We start from the raw sequence: 23,864 nt of genomic DNA on the forward strand, positions 1-23,864 counted from the left end.
TGTTTTTATTGATTTCATAGAGGAAGGGAGAGAAACATCTATGATGAGAGAATCACTGACTGGCTGCCTCCGCACACCCCAAACGGGGACTTGAGCCCACAACCCAGGCATTTGCCCTGACTGGGAATCAAACCATGACCTCCTGGTTCCTAGGTTCATGTTCAACCACTGAGCCACACCACTGGGCTAGGGTCCCACTCTTAAAAAGAGCAGACAACTAAGAATTTGTAAAGGCCTTTAATATGAAAGATGTCAAAACAAAGGAAAATTCAACAAAACAGAAAAACACTTCTTGGACATTAAAAAATGTGATAGCAGAAAATAGGGAAACTACACAGATTGCAAAAAATATTTTTCAAGGAATCTTCCAGAACAGAGCATATAGATGGAAAACAGAATAAGAATATTGGGTGATTAGTCCAGGAAGTCCAGCATCCAAATAGCTTATTTTTCAGAAAGAGAAAGAGAATTAGGGGAAATCCACAAATAAGGATATTTCTCAGAACTAAAGAACTTGACTTTCCAGACTTAAAAGTTTAAAGTACCCAGCACAATGGATGAACCACTTTAAGACACATCATCGGGAAAATTCGAAACATTACATGCAGAGAAGACCCTAAGAGGTCTGGGGGTGGAAGTGAGAGGGAATGGACTCATGCAAAAAAGTTAGAACAGCATTGCATTTCTCAGCATTTAGAAGAGAAAACACAATGGGCCAATGACTTCAAAATAATTCTAAGGAAAAGTTTTCACATCCTGGAACTCTATACCTAGCCAACCTGTTAACTGTGATGTGAGACATGCAAGATCTCAAGAAATTTATCTCCCACACACTTTCTCAGGGAGGCAGTTAGAGGTGACAAAAAAAGAAAGAAATCAGATTACCATACATAACATGACAGTGAAAGGATATACCAACTAAAGAGATGTGTAACAAACGTAAAGAATAAATCAAACTTGTACATACCAAAACAAGACATCTCTAAGACATACCCAATGAGTCTGAGCATATTAAAAGAAACTTGAAACAAGTGAATGAGAGCTTGGGGAGAAATTAGTGACAAATACAAAAAAAAAAAACAATGAAAAAACTCCCTCCAAAAAAGTTATGCAGGGATAAAACAAAGTAGCAACAGTATACCCCATGGCCTAGTTATAAAAAGCCATAAGGTAAAAACTACGGAGCTAACCGATATTTTAGAACCTTAAAGTGGTCCATGGGAATAGCAGGATGGTGAAAAAGAGCTAAATCTTCAATTTCCACACCAGAAAGTCAACAGATGATACTCCTAAGATAGAAAAACCAACACATGGCAAAATAAGGCAAGTTATTTAATGAGATGGAGGTTAAGTAATGTGAGAATCAGCAGAGTTCAAAGTGGTTGCCCCCAGGGAGTGGAAAACTGTTGTTGCTTTTTAGAATTGAGTTTTTTTTACACTAAGTGTAAAAAAGTGTAACAGTGAAAAAGTTAATTTTTCAAAAAGACAGCTTCATGCAGCCTAGGAAGTAACAACATTAGAATCACCAAAGCAACAACTACAGTGATAAGTTAAAGGGTTATCCCATATTACTATAGAGAAAGACCATTAATGATCCCTAAATGGTATTATTCATATTGGTAAAAAGAAATTTTAAAAAATAAAACAAGCCTCAGAATAACCTCTTTCAGTAGGGAGGAATTCTGTATATAAATCAAGTAATGTATTTACGTACAGTAACTCATATATTGCATCAAAACTAAATCTCACAGTTAAAGCACTTGGTATATAAACTGGTTTGGAAGGTTAAGTTTCCTGGGTACGTAAGTATACCTGAGCATACCCTCCAGGAGCACCATTTGGACTTATCTAAAAGCCATGTACTTGCTCCTGTTTCTTCAACAGGTAACACTAAACAGTTACCTTGTGTATTTTTTTAATGACTTATGGTTTATATACTTCACTGTATATGTCCTGTGTTATAAGATACATAGTGTCCTACTGTATTGAACATTTAATATTTATCCCGACATTAAATAGTATCCATAGGATTACTGTGCTTTGAGTTAAAATTTTTCTCTTCCCCTTTATTGTAGTCAGGCTAGGCCTGCTCTCTAGGTACTACTGATAGCAATTCCTCCTTCTAACTTACTAGTATAGCTTATTTGGCAAGGACTTCAAAACCAGATTGTTGAGATTGTTAGTGGTATGGTACATAATAACAACAAATAGACAGAGACTAAGGGATAAAATAGCTCGCCTTAAATAACCACTAGAGTTTTAGTGCCTAAACTAAAGGAAATGAGCAAAGACACATTTACTATATCATGGATAAGTGAGAGTACTAAAGAGCTGGATTTCAAACAGATATGCATGATTATATTTCAGCTGATTCAAAAATACCTATTAAACATCAAGTTGTATATATAATGTTGGAGGAGTTTCTTCCTCCACTGAGAATCAGAATAATAATAAACTCTCTGCCTTGAATCTTCAAAACTGCTGATTTATTCTCACTTGATTTATTCCTGCTAAAAAAAGAATGAAAAAAAAAAATAAGAAAAAAACCACCTAGCTAGTCCCAAAGAATAGAGATCAGGTCTGGCTAGCCACCTTCTCTCCCTCATAAAGTTGGAGCTCCCAAGGATGAGATATGTTGAGAACAGAGACGTGATGGCAACACCGCTGCCTTTCCTACCCAGAAATGGCACTCCTCTAGTCCCACATTATTCATTCAATAGAAGTTTATTGAGCACCTACTATGTGCACGGCATTGTGCTCAGTGCTGTAATTTTTGAAATGACAAAATTGTTTGTATATGTAGGATCGGACCCAGCCCTTGAAGTTTTCCTGACTTGATAAAGACAGTATGCCCCTACATAGCTGATTTAGGAAGCTAAAAACAGGGATGAGGCCTGCTTTCTGTCCTTTTATCAGCCCAGCATAAACTTCTGCCTTCCTCAAATCAGTCAAAAATAAAAACAAATAAGGCACATTAAAAAAAAAAATTCCCTCCCTTTAATTGACCAAAGTAAAGCCATGACATTTCATTTGGTAACCTCTCAGAATTATAAAAAAAAAAATCATTGCATTTGGCCCAGCCCATATTACCCAGGGCAAAACTTCCAGACAATTCTAATCCCATCGTGCTCCGTTCTTATAAACTGCATATTTTAAAAACATCTTCAGCGTCCTAAATGTGACGCGCTCAGTGCGAAGCATATCAGAGCTGGACGTAATGTTTATGTCCTTGACAAGCCTCGATTATCCAGGTCCTTTACCTACAACATAAAGATGTCAGTTTAACATTACAATCAAGTCAATTTAGGACAGCTGCTCTACTGAGTTGGGTCACCCAGACGGGGAGGGACTATGTTGGATTCTCCTGCCCAGTTTGGCTTTGTGACTAAATGAGCACTAGTTTGAGACTAGTTACCTCTGCTTAGCCTTTGAAATACCTCTGTGAGGAGCAGTATAAATGATCTACCTTCCAACACATCATGGGTTCTCAATCTTATGTTAGAGATATAACACACTTATGTGACTCTATTCCATAAATTCTTCAGTAGCTTGAAAGCACACTTTCTCCACCCCACCCCCTACCCCACTAAAGCCTGATAATCATTAAAAGATCAAGGCCAGCCCCAAATGGAAATATATCACTGACAACATTGCCACAATGACAGCAGACCAGGGTGTTTTCTAAGAACAATCTAAATAAAAACAGTAAAATTCGGAATTGCAAGCTACTTTTCAGACATTAGAAATGTCCCTACTTTAGAAATACGTAGTCCACTTTTAGCACTAGAACCAATGTGCAAAGATGACAGTATAACATCTGCTCACCTTGTATATCCTTACTAGCCAATGCTCTGTGGTATAAGCTTCCTCCAGGACATCAAGCTCAAAGTCTTTATTCCCAATCTCAGCATTCCGCACACGGTCAAAACCTGGTGGACGCTCTAGAAAGGGACAAAAAATGGGATACACTTCTTTCTACAGTGCAGATTTCCTAAGGAAATAGTAAATCAATTTGGTGAGTCATCTACTAACTGGAATGTTATTCCTCAGCCTGTAGTTTGTTTAGAAAGTAGGACCTGCAGAAAGGATGTCAATAGTAAGGGCAAATCCAGTGTTACCCTAACTCAAGTCCTCTCCAAGATGATGATGATGCTTGTGTCTTCTAAGAGGGAGGAGGCTGACTTCCAAGCCCCCCTGTTCCTGAGGAGTGCTACACAGAGGCCTCTGTGATACACTAATAACCCTTCCATGGATCAGAGAAAAACCTATCAGAAGTCAAAGGCCTGTATCTGGTTCAGAAATTGTCCCTAGTGCAGAACTAAGAAGTTGAAGTTAGAAGGAAAGACTTAACCTTAATTACTCTCGATGTATTTATCTAAAGAAACAAAAAGTCCTTTAATCTATCCCTCTTCATTCCTTTCCCCATTGCAATTCCTTTTACTGAGAGACAATAAAAAGTAATGGGTAAAAGCATAGAATCTACAGCCAGATCACCTGAGTTTCACCTGACTCTGCCACTTACTATGTGACTTTGGGCAGTTAAGTATCCTATTTGTACCTTAATTTCCTCATATATAAAATGGGAATAATATTAATATTTACTTTTTGGACTATTGAGGGGATTAAGTGAGTCAATAGATGTAAGGCACTTAGAGCCTCGCACATGAAAAGCACCCTGTGTTAGCTATTAATGTTATTATTGCTATTAATGTTGCTAAGAATCACTCACTGGCTTCTGTGTACACCTGTCCAAAGCGGTAGTAACACATCTTGTACATAAGGCAGTTGAGCAGCACTGGAGAACCCTCCCGGTCCACACGGAATTCCCCTGTTGGAGTATAATAATCATGCTCCTTGATATGTCTGCCTGTGTCTGTGCTCCCTCCAATCCGGACCATCCACAGAAACTTGTTGATATCTAGGGAAAAAAAGAAAAAGAAAGAAATGCTGCATTACAAAGGTTGCTGGAGCTAAACCATCTAATGAAAAGCTCACTATTTCTAAGGAAATTCCCCAATATTTTTCTAATAGGAAATGGCATCATTTAATTCATTTATAAAAACTGGAAAGACAATTTGTAGATAAAACATTTTTCCTCAAAATATACAGCTTGTCCTATAGATTACTAGACTGCTAAAATCCTATACAATTGGTCCAGGCTTAAGTCACAACTGAAATTAGGTCCAGGTATTAGCTGGGGCTGAGCTGTCCAATACAGTAGCTACTAGCCACATGTAGCTGACACTTAAAATGAAGCTAGTCCAAATTAAGATGTGCTGTTAAGTATGAAATAGTCCAAAAACAAAACCAAGTGTGTAACACATTTTGATTACATATTAAGTAATAATATTCAGTTAAATAAAATTATTAAAGTTCATTTCCAGGGTGTGTGGGGGAGGTAGAAGAAGGTATAAGGGGGGATAAATGGTGATGGAAGGAGACTTGACTTGGGGTGGTAAACTCACAATGCAGTATACAGATGGTGTATTATAGAATTGTACATCTGACACCTATATAATTTTATTAACCAATATTTCCAAATAAATAGACTGGCCTTATCAGATAATTGTATTGAACAAATGGACTATAACAATATCAAAAAAAAGCAGTTGTAACAATGGGGGGAATAATGTCACCCCAATAAATTCAATTAAAAAGTTAAGTAAAAATAAATAAATAAAATTCATTTTCCCTATTTCTTTTTACTTATTTTGATCTGGCTAACAGACATTTTAAAATGACTTATGTGGCCCCAGCTGGTGTGGCTCAGTGGTTGAGCATTAACCCCATGCACCAAGAGGTTGCTAGTTTCATTCCCCATCAGGGCACATGCCCAGGCTGCGTGAGGCACAATATATATAAAACATTTTAAGCTGGGAGATTATTCTATGGCTTAAACCTACTAAAAACATTAAATCTTAAGTTCATTTCAGAAGCTTTATGTTGTGGTTGTGGAACTGCTCCTAGACCTTAAACAAGTATAGCATGCTGTACCTACATGAGAAATATTTACATTTACTTTCTACTTGTTACCAAAAAAAAAAAAACCAAAACAACTCAAGCTGCAAATACTTAGGAACTTCCCCAACTAAGAAAATATGTTAAGACAACAGAAGGACAGAAAAATAGGAGCGCCATCTAGTTTTCTTAGAATCTAGGCCCTACAGCCAGAAGTAGAATCTAGTACATTACCATCAGAGGAATACCCAGTAAGACCTCCAAATATGACCAACACGTAGCTAACATCAAGCTCCCTCATGATCTCATAGGCTTTTTCTTCTGTGGATGCCATTGCCTAGAAAAAGACATGCACATTTCTCAGAACAAAATTCCAGGTCATTTGATCCCTCAAGGAGAAATACTTCCCACTAGACCCTGTGGGCCAAACACTCAAATGATCCCTTTACCTTACCTGCCCTACTCGAGAAATATGGGTATTATTCCACGTGTTATTGTCCACTAAAATCGTCCGATTCGCCATAGCTGTAATCTGGTAGCCATAATCCCACCATGACATGACCTTAGCATCCTGAAAGAAGGGGAAATGAAAATAACAAGCTTCTCAATGCCTCCAAAAATCACATACAAGAGATGGAGTGGAAGGGCATCTGATAGGAAATCAGGCATGACTAATTAATCAATTTCTTCACACAATAATGCATGCAACAGAAAATAAATCTTTGCATCTGGTCCTACATTTATATACAATCATGAAATCTCAGTGCAAATTATATAATCCAACATTCCTAATACTTTCATTGTAGATCACTTTTTTACAAACAAGTATAATGGAGTAGGAGGTATAGAGGACTGATCAATATTTCCAAATAGATTGGCCTCACCAGATAATTGTATTAAATAAATGGTCTTTAATAATATTTTAAAAATGTTATAATAATGGGGGAAATACAAATCACAGGATATAATGGGAAAGGATTACAAAATTCTTAAAGTTTTGACTCTTCACGAATCTAACTCAGAAGTGCTATTTCTAATAGCTACTGCAAAGGAAATCACTTCAGATTCTCAGAGGTATAAACCAAAATGTTAAAAGTGGTTATCATTAAGTGATCACATTATGGAAAATTTGTTTTTTTTCTTCTATTTGCTGATTTTTTTACAATGAACATGTATTATTTATCTGTAACTTTTTTCTTCTTATATAATTGTGATAGTCCACCTAATGATAAAATCACCATCAATACCAGTAAGGACAGAAATCCTGAATTGAATGGAGGTGACCTTTAAAGCTCATTCAACACTAGAGTCCTATAGTTACAATTTCTCCAAGTTTTCCACCCATCTAAAAGCTTTGATTCACCATAACATCAAATGTCTCCCCCTTTACCCTACCCACAGCCCCACTTTTCCCAAATCTTTACCTCTGGAGTATTGTGACGAAGCCAATAGTACGCTTCTCGAAAATCATCAAAAATGATTCTACTGCCATCCCCACCACGAGCAGACAGCACAATGGAGGGAGAAGAGTAGGCCTCACTGGTCACCCAGGTTGAATGAAAGGTGTAGGTAATGAGAAAGAAAGCCATGACCAATATCATCCCACTTGCCACCTAAACATGGAAAAAATGTGTTATAAAACCAAATTAAATTTACACAACACAGAACAGCTTCTTACACACAGTCAATAATAAAATGAATCAAAGTAAGTCAGGGGCTGTATAAGTTAATTCTGACCACTTATGACAGTCCTCTCACTCCCTTACTCAAAAACAAAAACGTACACAAACAAACATACATAGACACACACACACACAGTTTCCCAAGCCTGTTCTTAGTGTTGCTTTATACTCACTTCATTCTTAATAGGGTAGGTAGAATCCTGTTGCTTCTTGCTCTTCTTGTCTGGACGACTGATGTCCAGATTCTTCATATAGGTGGACAGTACCTGGGAGACTCCAATGCCAGAAAGAATGCACATAACAGGTGCCAGCACCAGCATCAGACGCACCTAAGAGGCAGGAAGCAAGATTACAGTCTAATCTGTGTTTTACGAATTATAGTTTTCAACCTATGTGTACATGATGACATTAATTTAGGGGTTTTTAACAAATATAACTTTTCAATGAAATAGAACAAAATAGAAGAAAAAATAATTGATAAGTCTACAGTAGTATAAGTATATATTTCTAAACCTTCGTTTTTCAGTTATACATATATGTATATATGTATGAGAGTCCTGAGTAATATTAACTATATTTCTTAACTATGGTTTGGGATCAAAAACGTGTGAGAAACAGTATTGCTACAATATATGAAATCTCTCCTGTTTTAACAACTCAAAAAGCCTCCATCATCTCCCTTTTTAAGACATCCAGAAAGAGAAGGGAAGGAACCTGCCCAGGGTCACTTTCTCCAACAAGAGCAGAAGTGCCTGTCCCTAACACAAGGTCATGAATACAAGAAAGCTGGGCCCCCAATCAGAATGCATGAGTGCTCACACCTTCCAGTGAAGGATCAACCAGTGAGCAGCTTTACAAGGCAGCCCTCGAATGCTCAGAGGGAAGCATGTGCACAATCATCAGAACTTTCTGAATCCTGCTATGCAGGAAACAAAAAAGCACCCAGAGTTAGGAATATAAGGTGTGCTAGGATAGGGAGTTCCTCACCATGACAGCTGAAAAGTACATGCTGGTCACACCATACATGATGATGAAAATCCGGGCATCGGACAGGTTGCTAAAGCAGTAATAGAGACCAACTACAAGAGTAAAAGTAAAAAGTAAGCAGCTAAAAAAACAATCATACATACATGGAAAGATGTTCACTACAGCACTCTTTAAAATAGCAAAGAATCAGAAACCACATAAATGTCCAACATTAAGAATGAAAATTATAGCATATTTTATTTATAAAATTAATATGCTACAATTAAAATACTGCTACAGAGATTATGGACCATTTGCCTTCTCCATTACACATCTCTGTAGTTTTAAAAAAGTTAACAAATGATATATCTTAAATATTATTTCTCTAAAACAATACTAAACAGAAATTATGATTCCTTATGAAATTAAAATACTCAAGGAAAACTAGCATTTAATTTTTATTCAATAAATAATTGGACAAATATACATCAAAATGTTAATAGTAGCAACAGATATGTGGTGAGAACTGAAATTTTTAACTTTTTTCACATATATTTTTTACAATAGATAACTTAGTTTCATAGTAAGAAAAAAATGTAAAAGTTATTTTACAAAATAAAAAAATTTTTTTAAAAGGAAGCCCAGTACAACGGGTAAATTCTAAAAACATATCTGGCTTGGCCGGAAGATACATTAGATCAGTGGTTCTCAACCTTCCTAATGCCGCGACCCTTTAATACAGTTCTTCATGTTGTAGTGACCCCCAATTTCATTGTTACAAATTGAACATAATTAAAGCACAGTGATTAATCACAAAAACAATATGCAATTATATATGTGTGTTTTCCGATGGTCTTAGGCGACCCCTATGAAAGGGCCGTTCGATCCCCCAAAGGGGTCGCGACCCACAGGTTAAGAACCACTGCATTAGATGAAGAGGCTCTACAATCAGCCAGGCCCATTCTGGATTTCAATATTGCTGATTAATGGGGAGGACCCAGGGATGGGCATTGGGAGAGAGGTACACTAGAATTATTCACACACACACATACACCCTGAATACAAATTTTCACACATAAATGAGCAGAAAACTGAGGTTCTGAACTTTCCAAGGTCTGCAACTATTCAATTCTAACATCTACTCTGCTTCAGAAAAAAATGCTTAGCCATCATCCTCTGTCCTGCACAGGGTAAGTAGGCAAAGAACAAACACAAGGATGAGGGTATTTTACTTATTTTGAAACAAATGGTGACTCTTACAAAGAAGGGCGCTTTAGAACACAAGGCAGACAGACCTGGAAACATGAAGACAAGAAGCTGCAGGTCAAAATAGTATGAAGACCAGGTCGTAGGCTGATGCTCAGACACAGAAGCAATGATGGGGATGTTGTTCTTCGCGTAAGAAGGATCCAGCAGTGAGTAGAAACGCCCCGTCCAGGGAGATATTTTTCCTGGCAGCAAAGAGAACAAATATTTCACAATCACTCCTGAAACAAAGTAACATCTAATCCTTACTAATCACAACTTCTCATTCAATAAGATTCTCTGAGACAGAAGGACGTTTTTGTTTAAATGCCATCAATACTTGGAGAATTTCACTCCTTCCCTTTTTTCAAACTGGAGAGTACTTTCGTCAGTAAAGCAAGCAAAATAAAGTCAGGCTGTGCATAAACTCAGAAGGGAGGCAGAAATGCATCCCAGAAGGGCTTAGGCCAAATCTGGTCAAACCAAGGCCAACTCTATAAGTCAACTACGTCCTCTAGTGCTGCTCTGAATTAGACAATTCACAGAAACTTGGCAAATAAAATCAGCCTCTGAGAAGTGGAAGTGAGGAAAATGTGTAACTAAACTGTGGTGGCATGCATACAGGATCAGATGAGCCCGTGCTGTAGGGTTTGGCAAGCAATGTTAGGACTTCTCCCATCCTACCAACAGGAACCAAAAAAGGGAAAAGAAAAAAAAAGAGAGAGAATAATTAGCAAGGTAAGATACGGTCCTTTGATCAAGTGTGATTCTTCTGAGATTAAGCGCTGCTCTAACAAGACATACTTTGCTATGCTGAATCCAAACAGCAGGCTGACAAGTGAAATAAAAGTTGAAGAAGTAGGACTTCATATGTTTATAATGAAAAGAGAAATAGGAGAAAAAGAAGAAATCTTTCTTAACCCATATTTTTGGAGTTTACATTTAATACTAAAAGACATGAACCTTTCCTACCTGTCAGCATGAGGAGAGTTCCCACGGTGAGAAGGACAAAGCCGACCAGGGAGATGACACTTCGAAAAAGAACTTCAAATTGCTGTGGGTTCAACTTGCTGCGCAGATAATCCACAAAGGCATGGATCTGGCAGAGGCCAAAGACCCCAAAGGCTGCCATGTGCTCTGATGAGAGGACAGGCTGTTGGTGAAAGCGTATGTATGAGAATAATGTTAGAAAAAGAATGGGTCCAGCCTAAACCTGAATTACCCTGACCTAATTCAATGGGTCAAATGAGTTCTGAAGCCACCAAGGAACTAGGGACAATCTAGAGGAGGGTCTAATTCACCTGCTATATTTTCCAATATTTTCTATCACATCTCTGGCCTTTGCTCAGGCGATGCTTTTAGCCTGGATTGCAATTTTCTCATTATCCTAAAATTTGCATTCACTGAAATTCTCATCACTGAAGGCACACAATGCAAATATCATTTCCCCCTAATCTGCCAAACTGAAATCCATCACTCCCCTCCACGTTCCCTCAACTTTAGATCTCTTCCATCACTTAACTTTAAACCACCTGTTCTCAAACTCTAGTAGGTATCACAATCATGGGAGGTGGTGGGGAGGGAGGGGAGGTTGCTGAGCCCAACCGCAGTCAGTCTGTAGTGAGGCACCAGAATTTGCATTTCTAACAAGTTCCCAGACACCGCTGATGCTGCTGGTCCGGAACTACATTTCCAGAACCACATACTATAGGCTGTAGACCAGTGATGGCGAACCTATGACACGCGTGTCAGAGGTGACACGCGAACTCATTTTTTTGGTTGATTTTTCTTTGTTAAATGGCATTTAAATATATAAAATAAATATCAAAAATATAAGTCTTTGTTTTACTATGGTTGCAAAGATCAAAACATTTCTATATGTGACACGGCACCAGAGTTAAGTTAGGGTTTTTCAAAATACTGACATGCCGAGCTCAAAAGGTTCGCCATCACTGCTATAGACAGATGCATGTACTTCTTTCCCCCCAGCAAGATTGTAACTTCCTTAAAGACCAGGACCAATTTGTTACTTTTCACATTTCCCAGTGATTAGCAAACTGCATATAGGTGATCCGTAAAGAAATATTTGCTGCCCTCTGAATAAGGATTCCACTTTGATGAGACTGATATGAGAAACCAAACACACCATATTGTTTAGATTTAATAGTTGTCTATTAACTCTGGAGGGTAATGTGGCTAAAAGGCTTGTGCTCTGCTTCCTGAAATATTTTTGCTTAGGCCTCTTTAATAAGTTTAGGGATCATTATCATTAAATGGTGTCATTATCATTAAAAAGGATTAGGAATCATTTTGATCACTTAAATCAAGGCAGCTCGGCCAAAATACTTCTCCTCTTCCTACAAACCTGAGCCAAATTAACAAACTTCATGGAGCAAACATTAATGAACTCCTGGAAGGAGAGTTTAATGACTAATGATTCTGTTACTTCAGTTAGCACCAGCATCCAAGGTGAGACCTGTGAAGAAGTCTTACTCTCCTCACCAAAATCCAAGATAAATCAATCTAGGTGGAGCTGGTTAGAACAAGTAGAAGCCAAAAATCCCACTCAGCCTAGAGCTCACCTGGAAACCCACAAAGGAGATCTGCATGGAAAGAATGGTGCCCAGGCAGTAGACAGTGCAGTAGGCCACATAGATCCGGTGGGAGAAGCGTCCCGTGAGCATCAGCACCAGCACGTGGAGAGGGATCAAGTTGATCAAGAACACATAGCCTCCCCATGAAGAGACCTGTGACAGGATGAAAGAGAACCGTTCCTCTGAGCACTCCTCCTCCTCCCACCACCAGCACACCTTGGGATATTACCTGTGACCTTTTTAAAGAACATAATCTTTATAATAACTAATAAACTTTATTTATGCCAAGTGGCTTAGAGAGTTTAAATAACTGATTTCTTTAAATAGGAAAATCAAATTCACACCCATTGCTATAACTCAATCCCCTATTCCCTATGGCTCTCCTGACATCAAAATCACAAAACAAGAGGTACCCAACTTTCAGGGCTACTCTAGATGCAAGCTATTTTAAGTTCACATGGAACTCAGTGATACATGGGAAACATGAGCAAGTGGAAGCAGTTAAAGGAAGAAGTCTAAGAGTATATGTAAAATCAAACAAACATAGATATATAAAAAACTTAAGGGGGACATATCAGAAAAGAGAGTTGGCCAACCAACATGCACCCAAAGAAAATACGGTATCTGGAAAACTTTAAAAATTAAAACATCTCTATCTTGCTATTATATAATCGACATCCATGCCTGCCTTGGGTTAGTCTTTGTATGGACACAAGAGACAGTAAAGACTTCTAGCTTCCATTCCATAGTCTCAAAGCCCAAGGGCTACTTCCAATTTATAACTGTTGATCCCAGTAGGTATTCGGACATAGAGAAACTTCTAGAAGAAAGAAGTGAAAAGTTACCATGTAGAAATAAGCAAGGGCACACTTGGCTGCCCAATAGATGGAACCAGTCTTTACTGCTTTGATCCACATGTAGTAAGTGAGTAGCATGCAAAAGATGGCAATTCCTGCAGAAAGAATGCAACAAAAAGTCAATAAAGGGCCATACTCGCATAATTTTTAAGAATACCACTCTGGAACAAACTGCCCGATTCATATCTCAGATCTACTACCCATTTATAGCATAATTATTGTGCCTTTCCTTGTACTAATCAGTCCATAATGGTATCTACTTCATAAGTGTTGTGAAGACAAACTTACTAATTGCATGCTAAGCACTTAGAACAGTACCTCACACAGCAAGCACTCAGTGAGTGTTGGCCATTATCATTACTATTCTTTCCAGGTGCTAAATTCCCTGCTAGTCCTAAATGTATCCCATGCATCCTGCATTTCCATCTTACCACAGCAGATCCCTCTTCCCTGACCGCCCCTCTTTAAGATGCCTGTTGGAAGTACCAGCCTCAGGGTCCAGTTCACCTAAACCACTTCCAAATAGCCTTCCCTGGTTCCCAAGTCTAAATTAATGTCTCCTTTAACTACATTCCCAAAATACTCTGTTCATATTACTCTCTTGGCACACAATGCTATCTGCTTGTTACTAGTCATTTTTATAGGTCCATATTTACCTTCCTTCATAAAATATAGGCCAACACAATTTTATTCATTATCTATCTCTATAATCTTATTCATTACTATCTTTATAATACCTAACACTGCTTTCCCAATAACACTCAATAAACACAGGTTGAATTGAAAATATGTAGTAAAAGTCATTATAGTTTTAAGAACATCCATGCCACTCATCTAGGAAAATGAAACAAGTAAATAATGTTAAAACAAGTGTGCCATTCAACACTAAAAATTGACTCTACTTTTATAAGTCCAGAGATGAGTCAAATGCCTTACAGAAGAAAAATCGCCAGCTACCTTTCTACAAGAGAGGACAGGAAGAGAATATAAACTTTTCTGAGATCCTTTCCTGCCTGTTTCTAATCTTTCCCAGATATCATTTTTGCTATTGCTAAATAATAGATATGAATCCAGGTTCTACTGCACATCATGAAGTTCCAAGGGGAAATGAAGTGCACAGACCTTCCTCGGCATTTTCAGTCTTACCTTCATTATCATAGGAGCCAGCTACAGATCGGGAGATATACCCAGGAACTACAGCAATCATGGCAGCAGCAAGAAGTCCAGCCCCCGCATCCTGTGAGGAAAGAAGGGCAACAGGAAGTTAACACCAATACATCTCTGAGAGAGGAAAAGAGAGGATCCACTAGTCCAGTCGTCGGCAAACTCATTAGTCAACAGAGCCAAATATCAACAGTACAACGATTGAAATTTCTTTTGAGAGCCACATTTTTTAAACTTAAACTATATAGGTAGGTACACTGTTATTAACTTAATTAGGGTACTCCTAAGGCTTAGGAAGAGCCACACTCAAGGGGCCAATGAGCCACATGTGGCTCTCGAGCCTCAGTTTGCGGACCACTGCACTAGTCCATTCTGTTTAGCATAAGCTCAGGAACAGTCCAGCACTTTCGCAGGTAAATGTGATGCTAGAAATGTTCAAGCACAAGACAGCTAAAACTTCACACCAACTCCCCATGATGATACCAAGTCTGAAACTGAGAACACATATGGTAAGGACAGACAAATCATGTAAGCTGTCAGATATCAGACACTGGCCCAGAGGGGGCTGTTTGGCTGGTGAATCCCCAGGCTTATGAATCCCTACCCCTAAGAGTATCTGTGACTCTGCAGGAACACCAGTCACACCTCTAAAAGCTATGCAAGTACAAGCAAAGGAAGACAATTATTATTTGAGCTAAAAAGCCAACAGAGCTAGGTGATAATCTATCTGAACTAAAGATTCTAGGAGCTTAATCAAGCTGCAATATCACCAGGCAATCTGTGAGCTCGAGAGAGGGGAGCAACAAAATGTAACTGACACCCAAAGTGAGGAAGGACTTGTCTGTTAGTAAGAGTCAAATTTGAAACAAGTGCAGCAAGGAAAGCATGAAAAGGCTTCCAAACTAAACTCAAGTTTCCCAAACCCTCCTACTAGTTTAACGCCTCTCAAGTATCTCCCCGACACCATAACCACGAACTAAGAATGGCCTCCAAAGAGCCGGGGTCAGCAATGCAGGAACCTAGAAAGAGAGGCAGTATTATGGAGTCTCCCACACAAGCCAAGCGGTTGTAGAATTTTAAATCTTTTTCAAAAATCAACAAATAACTGCTAAAGTGTTCATTTTTAGCAGGAAGAACTAACCACTTTAGAAGATGTCCTATAGCTGTTTTTCCTCTCCTTTAGAGTGTGAGGACGTCACACCTCACATTTCACATTTTAAATGTTTTTCCTCCTTATGGAACAACTTACATTTGACCTTCAAATGTTCTCTTTAAAGGACAAACCGTTGTTAATGATAAGAAATCACATATTCTAGGGAGGAGCTGGAATGAACCGATAATGCAGCACAGCAAACGCTGTCTTTAGCCTCTGGCTCCCTGCTAAGGTTCAGTCCCCCACCCACTGCCATTGACTACAGAGGTTCAACAACATTCATTCCCAAGCCTCCTGTCACCACAAATCCTTCACCTTGAGCTCTTTGGTAAGGTGGTACGTGACGATGGTGGTGAAGGAAGAGAAGAGAGGGGCCAGGAACACACAGACATTCCGAATGTCGATGGTGATGTGGAAAAAATGGAGTACGTGGTAGATTGCAGCAGAGGTGATCATTAAGCCTGTAACAGAAAGAAGAAACCCCATTAAGTTCTCTATAATAAAAGCATAATATGCTAATTAGACTGGACAGCTGAACGACCTTCCAGATGAAGCCGGGGCTGTGAGGGCCGAGGCAGGCTGCCGCCTCCATGAGGACCAACCCTCTTGCATGAATTTTGTGCATCGGGCCTCTAGTCCTAGGATAAAGCCCTTAAGGGCAAATGTAAGTATCAATAAAGTGACAACACAGGTCTTAACAAACCACCAGAAATACTAACGACAGCAACTACAATAGGCTTATATCTCTCTCTCAAGGATTCAGTCAGAAGTCCAGAATTTATGAAGAACTACCCACGCTCACTCTCCCATATACGTTCTCCTGTCTATATAAGATCCACTTTTAGGAATCTGCAATCAGAATGAAATTACAGGTGTCATAAAATAAAGATATTAGAAATAAAATAAATTGTTCCATAATATACAAATACTTATTTCTGTTTTTTAAAAAGAATCCTCTTTCACTTACCTGGGTAAATCGTTCCACCAATGATTCGGCCCAATGGGTACCAGGCCCGGTCATCAAACCAGTTATGGAATTTATAAAACCCCTCCTCAGCAAGGAACCGGGTAGTCCGATAATTAAAGTACCTACAGCAAGGGAAAAAGGATCCATGTCTTTTCATACTCAAATACTTGTACCAATTTGCAGTAAATTTTGCTCCTCAGGTTATACCACTGAGAAACTTATCATTATTCCAATAAAAGTCAGTTTGCTACCAAAAATTATGCCAAGCATGAAAATCATTTTATGCTCCTGTAAGTCTCATTTGTAGTTCCACGCTTGGCTCAATTAAAGCACTGCTTCCCTTGTAAGGAAGTGCAGCTAAAGCCTAACATGCTGCTAACGCTCTCTAGCGGGGCCCTCCATCAGGCTGGCCTGTCGGAGGCACCGCCACTAGTCAGAGAGGTCAAGCACCCAAAAGGCAAAACAGCTGAGCTGTGGGCACCAATAAATCTGGCAGGGACAGGAACATGAAAGAGAACATTTCCATACTACGTACAAGGACACATGGATCAGTTCAAGTGATGGGCATCTCTAAAGATGGTAGTTTAACAGAACGAACATTTTTTAACCCGCTCCATAATACAAACTTCTTAATTCTCATGTTATTTAAAACAGTTCTAAATGCCACCTACATAAGAGTGTAAAATGTAAATTACATAAAAATGTTTGATATAAAACACTTAGTGTTATCCATGGAAAGACACAGTTCTTTAGGTCCAAGCTATGTGACCCCTTCTCTTAAGTTTCTCACTTAAAAAGAAATTTTTTAAAAGACAAAAAACATAAATAAATAAATAAATGGAATTGTTTAATTACTAAAGATAATCATGACTAATCATCATTCCTGCTCACCCCTCTAATCCTATTTCCTCTTTGGTCAGTCAAGTTTTCACAGCTAAAGCGGAAGTGGCAGAAATCTCTATCCTGTTTCTTGCTAATGAATGTTATTTTGGTAACTGTCAAAGAGACAGAAGGGCTCAGGGTAACAGGCAGTCAACATGTGTCAGAAATGTGTCCTTTGCCTACCAGTAGGAGAGGCAGAGAGAGGCGGAAAAAGTAAAAGTTAGTGTGAATAGGTCTGGACTAGTGTCACACCCCGGGCCTCAATTTTCTGCTCTGCAAGAGGAGATGTCAAATCACAAGATCTTTACAGTCTCCTCCAGCTCTATGACTACAGAGCAGATATTCTTGCTTTCCCTGACATCTCACCTCAATGCTTGCAAATTTACAAATCAACACATTTACAAATATATGCAGGAGCATTTTGAATCAATGCTCCATAGGCTGAATAGGCTATGTTTAAGATACCAATATTTCAAGAACCTATGATCCTAGCTCTCCAAATTTTAATTAAGCCTTAGGCAATATAACATAATGGCTCCAGTGTCTAGCCCGGGGTCCTCAAACTACGGCCCGCGGGCCACCTGCAAATACAAATATTGTATTTGTTCCCGTTTTGTTTTTTTACTTCAAAATAAGATATGTGCAGTGTGCATAGAAATTTGTTCATAGTTTTTTTTTAAAACTATAGTCCGGCCCTCCAACGGTCTGAGGGACAGTGAACTGGCCCCCTGTTTAAAAAGTTTGAGGGCCCCCTGTCTAGAGATAGACAAACCTAGAGTCAAAGCTTGGTTCTTCTACTTATTACACTTGTAAACCTGAATCCTCTCTCCCAGCTTCCTGTCTTATTTGTGAAAAGGAGATAAAGTACTACCTCCATCTCATAGGGCTGTAGTTAGGTTTTAGAGACAATCCATGAACCAGTGCTTGGAACAAAATGAATGCTCAATAAATGTATTTCACTTGTATCTTTTTTATCTAAAACAAAATCCCTAATCAAATTAATCCATTTAAATTTTTCTCAAAGTCTTAGTACTTAACTGATAGGCCCAATTTCTACCATATAAACTGTTAACGCAGGAAAAAAAATGTCATGGATCTCAAGTTCATGGCTTGTGATTTTCTTTTCAGCCTAAAAGCATACACCAGGCCCCTTTCCCTCAATCTACATTCCTAACTGTTGACCCAGCTGAGAAGCCGACCTTAAAGTGATAGGCGGGCATATCAGTAATGTCTTACATTTTTTATAATTTTAAGAGACTCACTTGATTAATTCTAACAGAAATGTTTCAAATGAAGACAATTATATCCTTCGGAAAACTTGAGCAGTTTCCCCCCTAAATGTGTAGAAAACACATCCCCATCACTAAGAACTGACTGGAATGTGAATTTGAAACCCATGAACCTGAATGCTTCTCAAAGAAAATACCGGACCAAGCAAATGTACTCACGGATCAAACTCGTGGATGACACTTTCAAATCTCAGGACGGCAAAGAGACGAGTGGAGAATGCTGCAAATACCAGAGAATTAATATTTCAATGGTAATGTGCCAGGAATAATAGCAGACAATAGAATTTTAAAGATAATAGTATTATCCAGCACAGAAGTCACAAATATAAAATGACCCCTGAATATTTATCCATCCCTCCCACATAAAATAAAGAGAAGTTCACTTTCTCCTGACAATCACACCTACATCTTCCACTCAGGCAGGACACACTTAACTAGTTCCCATCAATGCCTCTAATAACGCATCCACCTATTAACGCTGCACTCAACTTACATGGTCATCATCTATATATGTTGTTCCCCACAACTAACCTTAACTTTGGAGCAAACTAAGAGGTAAGGCAATCAAGACTATTCTTACAGCTCATAGAAAGCTAAAATATCTAAAGACAGAAATACTAAGGTAGGCAACCAAACTGTCTTTTTGAAAATTCAGTACCCAAGGGTCCTCAGTATCTCTTGAACTAGCACAGCATGCTCCCCATTCTTTCCCAGAGGATCACTAGTCCTTTTATAACACTTGTTCTTTTGCCTTCCTAAAATTATACTGATGGAGGACAGTAAAAGGAACACATCCTGCTGAAAAGAATAAGAAAGCCATTCTTGATTTTTTTTTCAAGATTTTCTCCTTTCCATCCCCCCAAGAAAGAGTGCCCATGCACACTCACACAACACAGCAGCCATGGACAGAATGAGAAGCTTCAGCAGCGTGTCCTGCTTCTCATAGGACAACCGCAAAAATCCCAGCTTAGTCATCTTGACATCGATGGGTGGCAACAGATGACACGCAAGTAGCTGAAATGGAAAAATCAAGACCATAGGATATTGAACACCTTCCATTTACCCAATTCACTGTTTTATCCTATTTTATGGCGGCAGAGAAACATGAAGGAGACAGGAGCTACGGAACACACCAGAGAGGGTCAGGGCTAATACTAATACCCGAGTCTTGCCCGAATTACGGTCCCCTGGCAAGGAAGTGGGCACAAGTCAGGTGCATGTGTTAAGACTGAAAAGGAATGATTAGACCTATCACCATAATTCCACCTCCCACTTCCTCACAGCGAACGAGTGCATACCCAAAACTGGCAACAGTGTGGTACAACAAGTGTGCAGAGAAAGCACAGAAATAGAAAAATGGGGGTTGGAGGAAGAGATGTAAAGAAAATAGGAAAAAAAAAATGGAAACAGAGAAAAACTAATTACAAGGAGAAAGAGCATTCAAGAAGAGGCAGGAATGTCCGAAAGTGTCCGAAAGCAAGCAAGGGATGAACAGTGGGTACAGAAGTGAACGTAGAAAGCAGAGAAATAGAAGCCTGACTGAGTCAGCTCAATTTGCGGGTCCAAATTTCGGTTTCAACTGGCTGGCTACGAGCTTCCCTCTGTTGCAAGGACCAGTGACTGCAGGGTCAACTAAAAGAGCAGGGCTGATGGCAGGTATTCCTAAACCACAAGCTGGTCCAGGGCTCGGCGATCAAGAACACAACAATCAAGGATATGCAACACAGTCCAAGGCTGCAGGGGGGTCAAAAGGAACCTGTGCCTCTCTTGATCCCCCCACCCCACCCCCAATTATTACTAGAGGAAAGTGGGGGGGGGGGGGGAGAATAACACCGGACTGCGCGGAAGGCATGAAGAATCGTATGTTCCTAGCTCAACAGTGAGAAACCAAGCATCTTCTCCATAATTAACCGTCAGAGGTGCCGTTTTACACGGGCTTAATGATAATCGCAGGGGAAAGCCTTATCTTGCAATCAAGAAGAAACACCTAACTCCAGGAAGTCAATATTCCAGCCACATACCTCCGGTTCCTATTTGCTTTCTGGAACGCCTGAAACAAAAGACTTCACCGCTACCGAGGTGACATGACCCCCTACCTGAAAGAGTTTGAGAGCGGAAAGGAGGGCAGCAGATCCTCTGCCTGAAAGCTGAGCACAGGGGCTGGTAACCCAAGGCAGGACCTCGAGGGAGCTCTCGCTGTGCCGCCCTCCGATCGTTTTCCAACAGCCTCGAGCAAGAAAGAGCAAAGGCGCTTCTCCTAAGCGCTCCGCACCCGTTCTCCCCAACGTGCCTGCAAGCCGGGCACCCTCGTCCCACCCCGGTTCCAGTTCCGGAGACAGCACCCTCCCCTTCCCCCCCCCCACCCCGTTCGCTTGCACCCTTCCCCCCGCCCCCCACGCACACGCCTTCACTCCCCTCCTCCCCGGTCCACTCACCCCTGCACCCGTCTCCCATCCTCACGGGATCGAAATCTCTGACGGCCCCACCGCGAGACAACCGCCACCTCAGCAGCCTGAGCGCCTTCGCCCCCAGGACCAATCCCAGGATCCCAGCAACTCCACGCACTCCCTGCCGGAGTGCACCCGCTCCCCAGACCTGCACGTCTTTCCATTCCCGGGGCACCCCACCAGCACCAGCACCACCACGCCCCACGCCCCCTCCTCCACGCTCGCCGGTCTGCCTCCGATCCCCACCTCCGCCCTTGGAGCCCCACCTTCGGCACTTCCTCAATCCCACCGACGCCCCGGGCTGCACCTGCAGCTATCCTCCAGTTCTATCCCGCGGCCTTCTCACCTGGCCGGCGTTGCTCGGGAATCCGCTCAGCTCCCACGGCCATCCGCTCAGCGGCGCACTCAACCCTGGCAGAGTCCAGGTCCGCCTCCGGGACGGCTCCCCATTGGCTGGCTCAGGGTCGACCCGCCACTTCGGAAGAATGATAGGGTCGTGGAACTGTCTGTCAGACCCAGAGGCGGGAACGAGGCCGCGCTCGCACTTCTTAAATGGGCAAGGCAGAAGTCACTTAGCATCCGGGGGGCGGGACTTTGTGCTCCCGCCGAGCTGTGATTGGCCTGCTAGTGAGAGCGAGAGCGCCGAGGGAACGTGCTCGAGGCAGTTAGGTTGAGGGCCGAGGAGTGACGTGTCGGTCTGCGGACCCGCGAGGCAGTCGGGGGGTAGGGACGGCGCGGCCCGTTGACCTCAGCCACGTGACCAGAAGCGGAAACGACGCGAAGGAACAACCTAAACACACAGGTATCTATTTCTTGTATTTGTTTTCCACTTTCATAGATTTTTTTTTTCTCAAGTAAATTTTTCAGAAAAGCTGAATGGAAAGCAAACCGTGCTTTTATTTTGTCTTTAGGCATTAGCATTGCGAGGTTTAGAATTACAGGAACAGAACTGGGACCATCCTCTTCCCCCTCGCCCGCACAGGCGTTTTTAAGGCATTAAAATTTTACCTGGGAAAAAAAAAATTTTTTTTTTACCTGGAGTTGTTCTGGAGAAGCCTGATGCCAGTGAGTTACGTTCCTTTGTAGGTAACCTGTTTTTCTCTGGTAAATTATTTTTCTTGGAGACCCCATTTATGGAGGTCCCCCCCCACCACCATCCCCCGCCCCCTTCATTTTTCCTGCTGGACACTTGTCCCTTTCCATCTGCAAACTCCAATTTTCACCATCAGGCCCGGAAGTTTTTTATTCTAGTCTTCATGTTTGCTTATTTTCTGAAGTTGCTCTCAGACAAATGGATTCCTGATTCTTGGATGCCTGTGTGATTCTTACCCTTGTCCATATCTTGATCCCTTTGCTCTACATTCTCGGAGATTTCCACGGTTCTGTCTTGCACGTCTCTCATTGAGCCCCCTCGGTGTCACTTTTATCAGCCGTCTCATTTTATGCCCATAGCTGCTGTCATTTGCAAGAACTTTCCTGTGTTGTCCCTTTTTCACACCCATCTGTTCCTATTTCATTGATGCAATATAGCTTACAACATCAATGTGAAGGTAGTTATTCTAATTTTTTCAAGTGCTTTTATTTCTAGAATCACATTTCTCCCAGGGACAGGTGGTGTTCTGTGTATTTGGTGAAAGCTCCTGAGACGATTTTGAGGGTGATCTCTGGTTAAGAATTACTCATCTAAATGGTCAGATGGTCACTATTTTCCTGTCGGTCTGCAAGCACTACAAAAACATCTAAATTTGAAACCAGAGAATGGGTAAAATAAGAATGAGGCTGAACAGACAGCCTAATCTCTCGTCCTGCTCAAAGATTCTAAATCCCAATGTCTTCCTCAAGCTGAGCCCTGTGGAAATAGTAGCTACCTATTTGAACATGCTTCTAAAAAATGCTGCTTGATCGCCCGGCTGGTATGGCTCAGTGTCATCCCATGCACCCAGAAGTCACTGGTTCAACGCCTGATCAGGGCACACGCCTGGGTTGCAGGCTCCATCCCCAGGAGCGGGTGTACAGGAGGCAGCCAATGTTTCTCTCTCTCTTCCTAAAAAAAAAAAAAAATCAATAAAAATATACTTTTAAAAATGTGCTTGATCACTTTTGTCTCCTTCACTATACTGTTAGGTCCAACTGGGCAGTTATCCTATATTTCTGATTCATCCTTGAATCCAGTGCCTGACAAGAGAAGGCACTCAAATGCTTGTTATATGGTTAAGTCAGCTATTCTGCTCCTTGAACCTTTTACTGGGTCTGTGGACTCATTTTAGGTCCATACAAAATATTCTACTGATAGAGCCATCGCTCTCATTGTTTTAAAAAATAAATAAATAAAAAAGCCTAGCCCTAACCGGTTTGGCTCAGTGGATAGAGCGTCGGTCTGCGGACTGAAGGGTCCCGGGTTCGATTCCGGTCAAGGGCATGTACCTTGGCTGCGGGTACATCCCCAGTAGGAGATGTGCAAGAGGCAGCTGATCAGTGTTTCTCTCTCATGGATGTTTCTAACTCTCTATCCCTCTCCCTTCCTCTCTGTAAAAAATCAATAAAATATATTTTAAAAAAAAAAGCTTAAGTTATACTGACCTAAAGTCAGCTTCCTTTCTATTTCTGTGAGTCATGTAGCATAGACTCGTTAATGGGGGGCTTGGGTGGGGAAGGGGAGC

The 23,864-nt window shown here is 40.7% G+C and overlaps 1 protein-coding gene across 4 annotated transcripts; it reads right to left on the reverse strand.

The window, feature by feature from the left end:
• Nucleotides 1–222: 222 nt before the first annotated feature.
• On the reverse strand, nucleotides 223–21,708 carry STT3A (STT3 oligosaccharyltransferase complex catalytic subunit A). Of its 4 annotated transcripts, none has more exons than XM_036353376.1 (18): nucleotides 21,551–21,708; nucleotides 19,645–19,771; nucleotides 18,917–18,977; nucleotides 16,587–16,708; nucleotides 15,935–16,080; nucleotides 14,449–14,539; nucleotides 13,291–13,397; nucleotides 12,434–12,598; nucleotides 10,824–11,004; nucleotides 9,902–10,057; nucleotides 8,628–8,719; nucleotides 7,814–7,969; nucleotides 7,383–7,571; nucleotides 6,413–6,529; nucleotides 6,193–6,295; nucleotides 4,730–4,918; nucleotides 3,826–3,941; nucleotides 223–3,260 (listed from the first exon to the last, which is right to left on the reverse strand). In XM_036353376.1, the coding sequence occupies exons 2-18, from the start codon at nucleotides 19,730–19,732 to the stop codon at nucleotides 3,222–3,224; spliced, it is 2,118 nt and encodes a 705-aa protein (XP_036209269.1). In that variant the 5' UTR covers nucleotides 19,733–19,771; nucleotides 21,551–21,708; the 3' UTR covers nucleotides 223–3,221. The 4 variants fall into 4 exon arrangements, with proteins under 4 accessions (XP_036209269.1, XP_036209271.1, XP_036209270.1 ...); XM_036353378.1 differs by lacking the exon at nucleotides 21,551–21,708 and adding an exon at nucleotides 21,512–21,533; XM_036353377.1 differs by lacking the exon at nucleotides 21,551–21,708 and adding an exon at nucleotides 21,471–21,494.
• Nucleotides 21,709–23,864: the final 2,156 nt, after the last annotated feature.

Source organism: Myotis myotis, unplaced genomic scaffold, assembly GCF_014108235.1.
Source record: "Myotis myotis isolate mMyoMyo1 unplaced genomic scaffold, mMyoMyo1.p scaffold_m19_p_20, whole genome shotgun sequence".
Taxonomy (NCBI): Eukaryota; Metazoa; Chordata; class Mammalia; order Chiroptera; family Vespertilionidae; genus Myotis; species Myotis myotis.

What these genes read in the sequence shown, in the direction of transcription:
- STT3A (XM_036353376.1), bottom strand. Translation starts at nt 19,732, where the DNA reads ATGACTAAGCTGGGATTTTTGCGGTTGTCCTATGAGAAGCAGGACACG. An exon ending in GTCCATGGCTGCTGTGTTGT is followed by an intron (nt 18,978 to 19,644) that starts GTGAGTGTGCAT and finishes TGGTATTTGCAG; the next exon opens with CATTCTCCACTCGTCTCTTT. An exon ending in CCTACCCTATTAAGAATGAA is followed by an intron (nt 7,572 to 7,813) that starts GTGAGTATAAAG and finishes TTCCATGTTTAG; the next exon opens with GTGGCAAGTGGGATGATATT.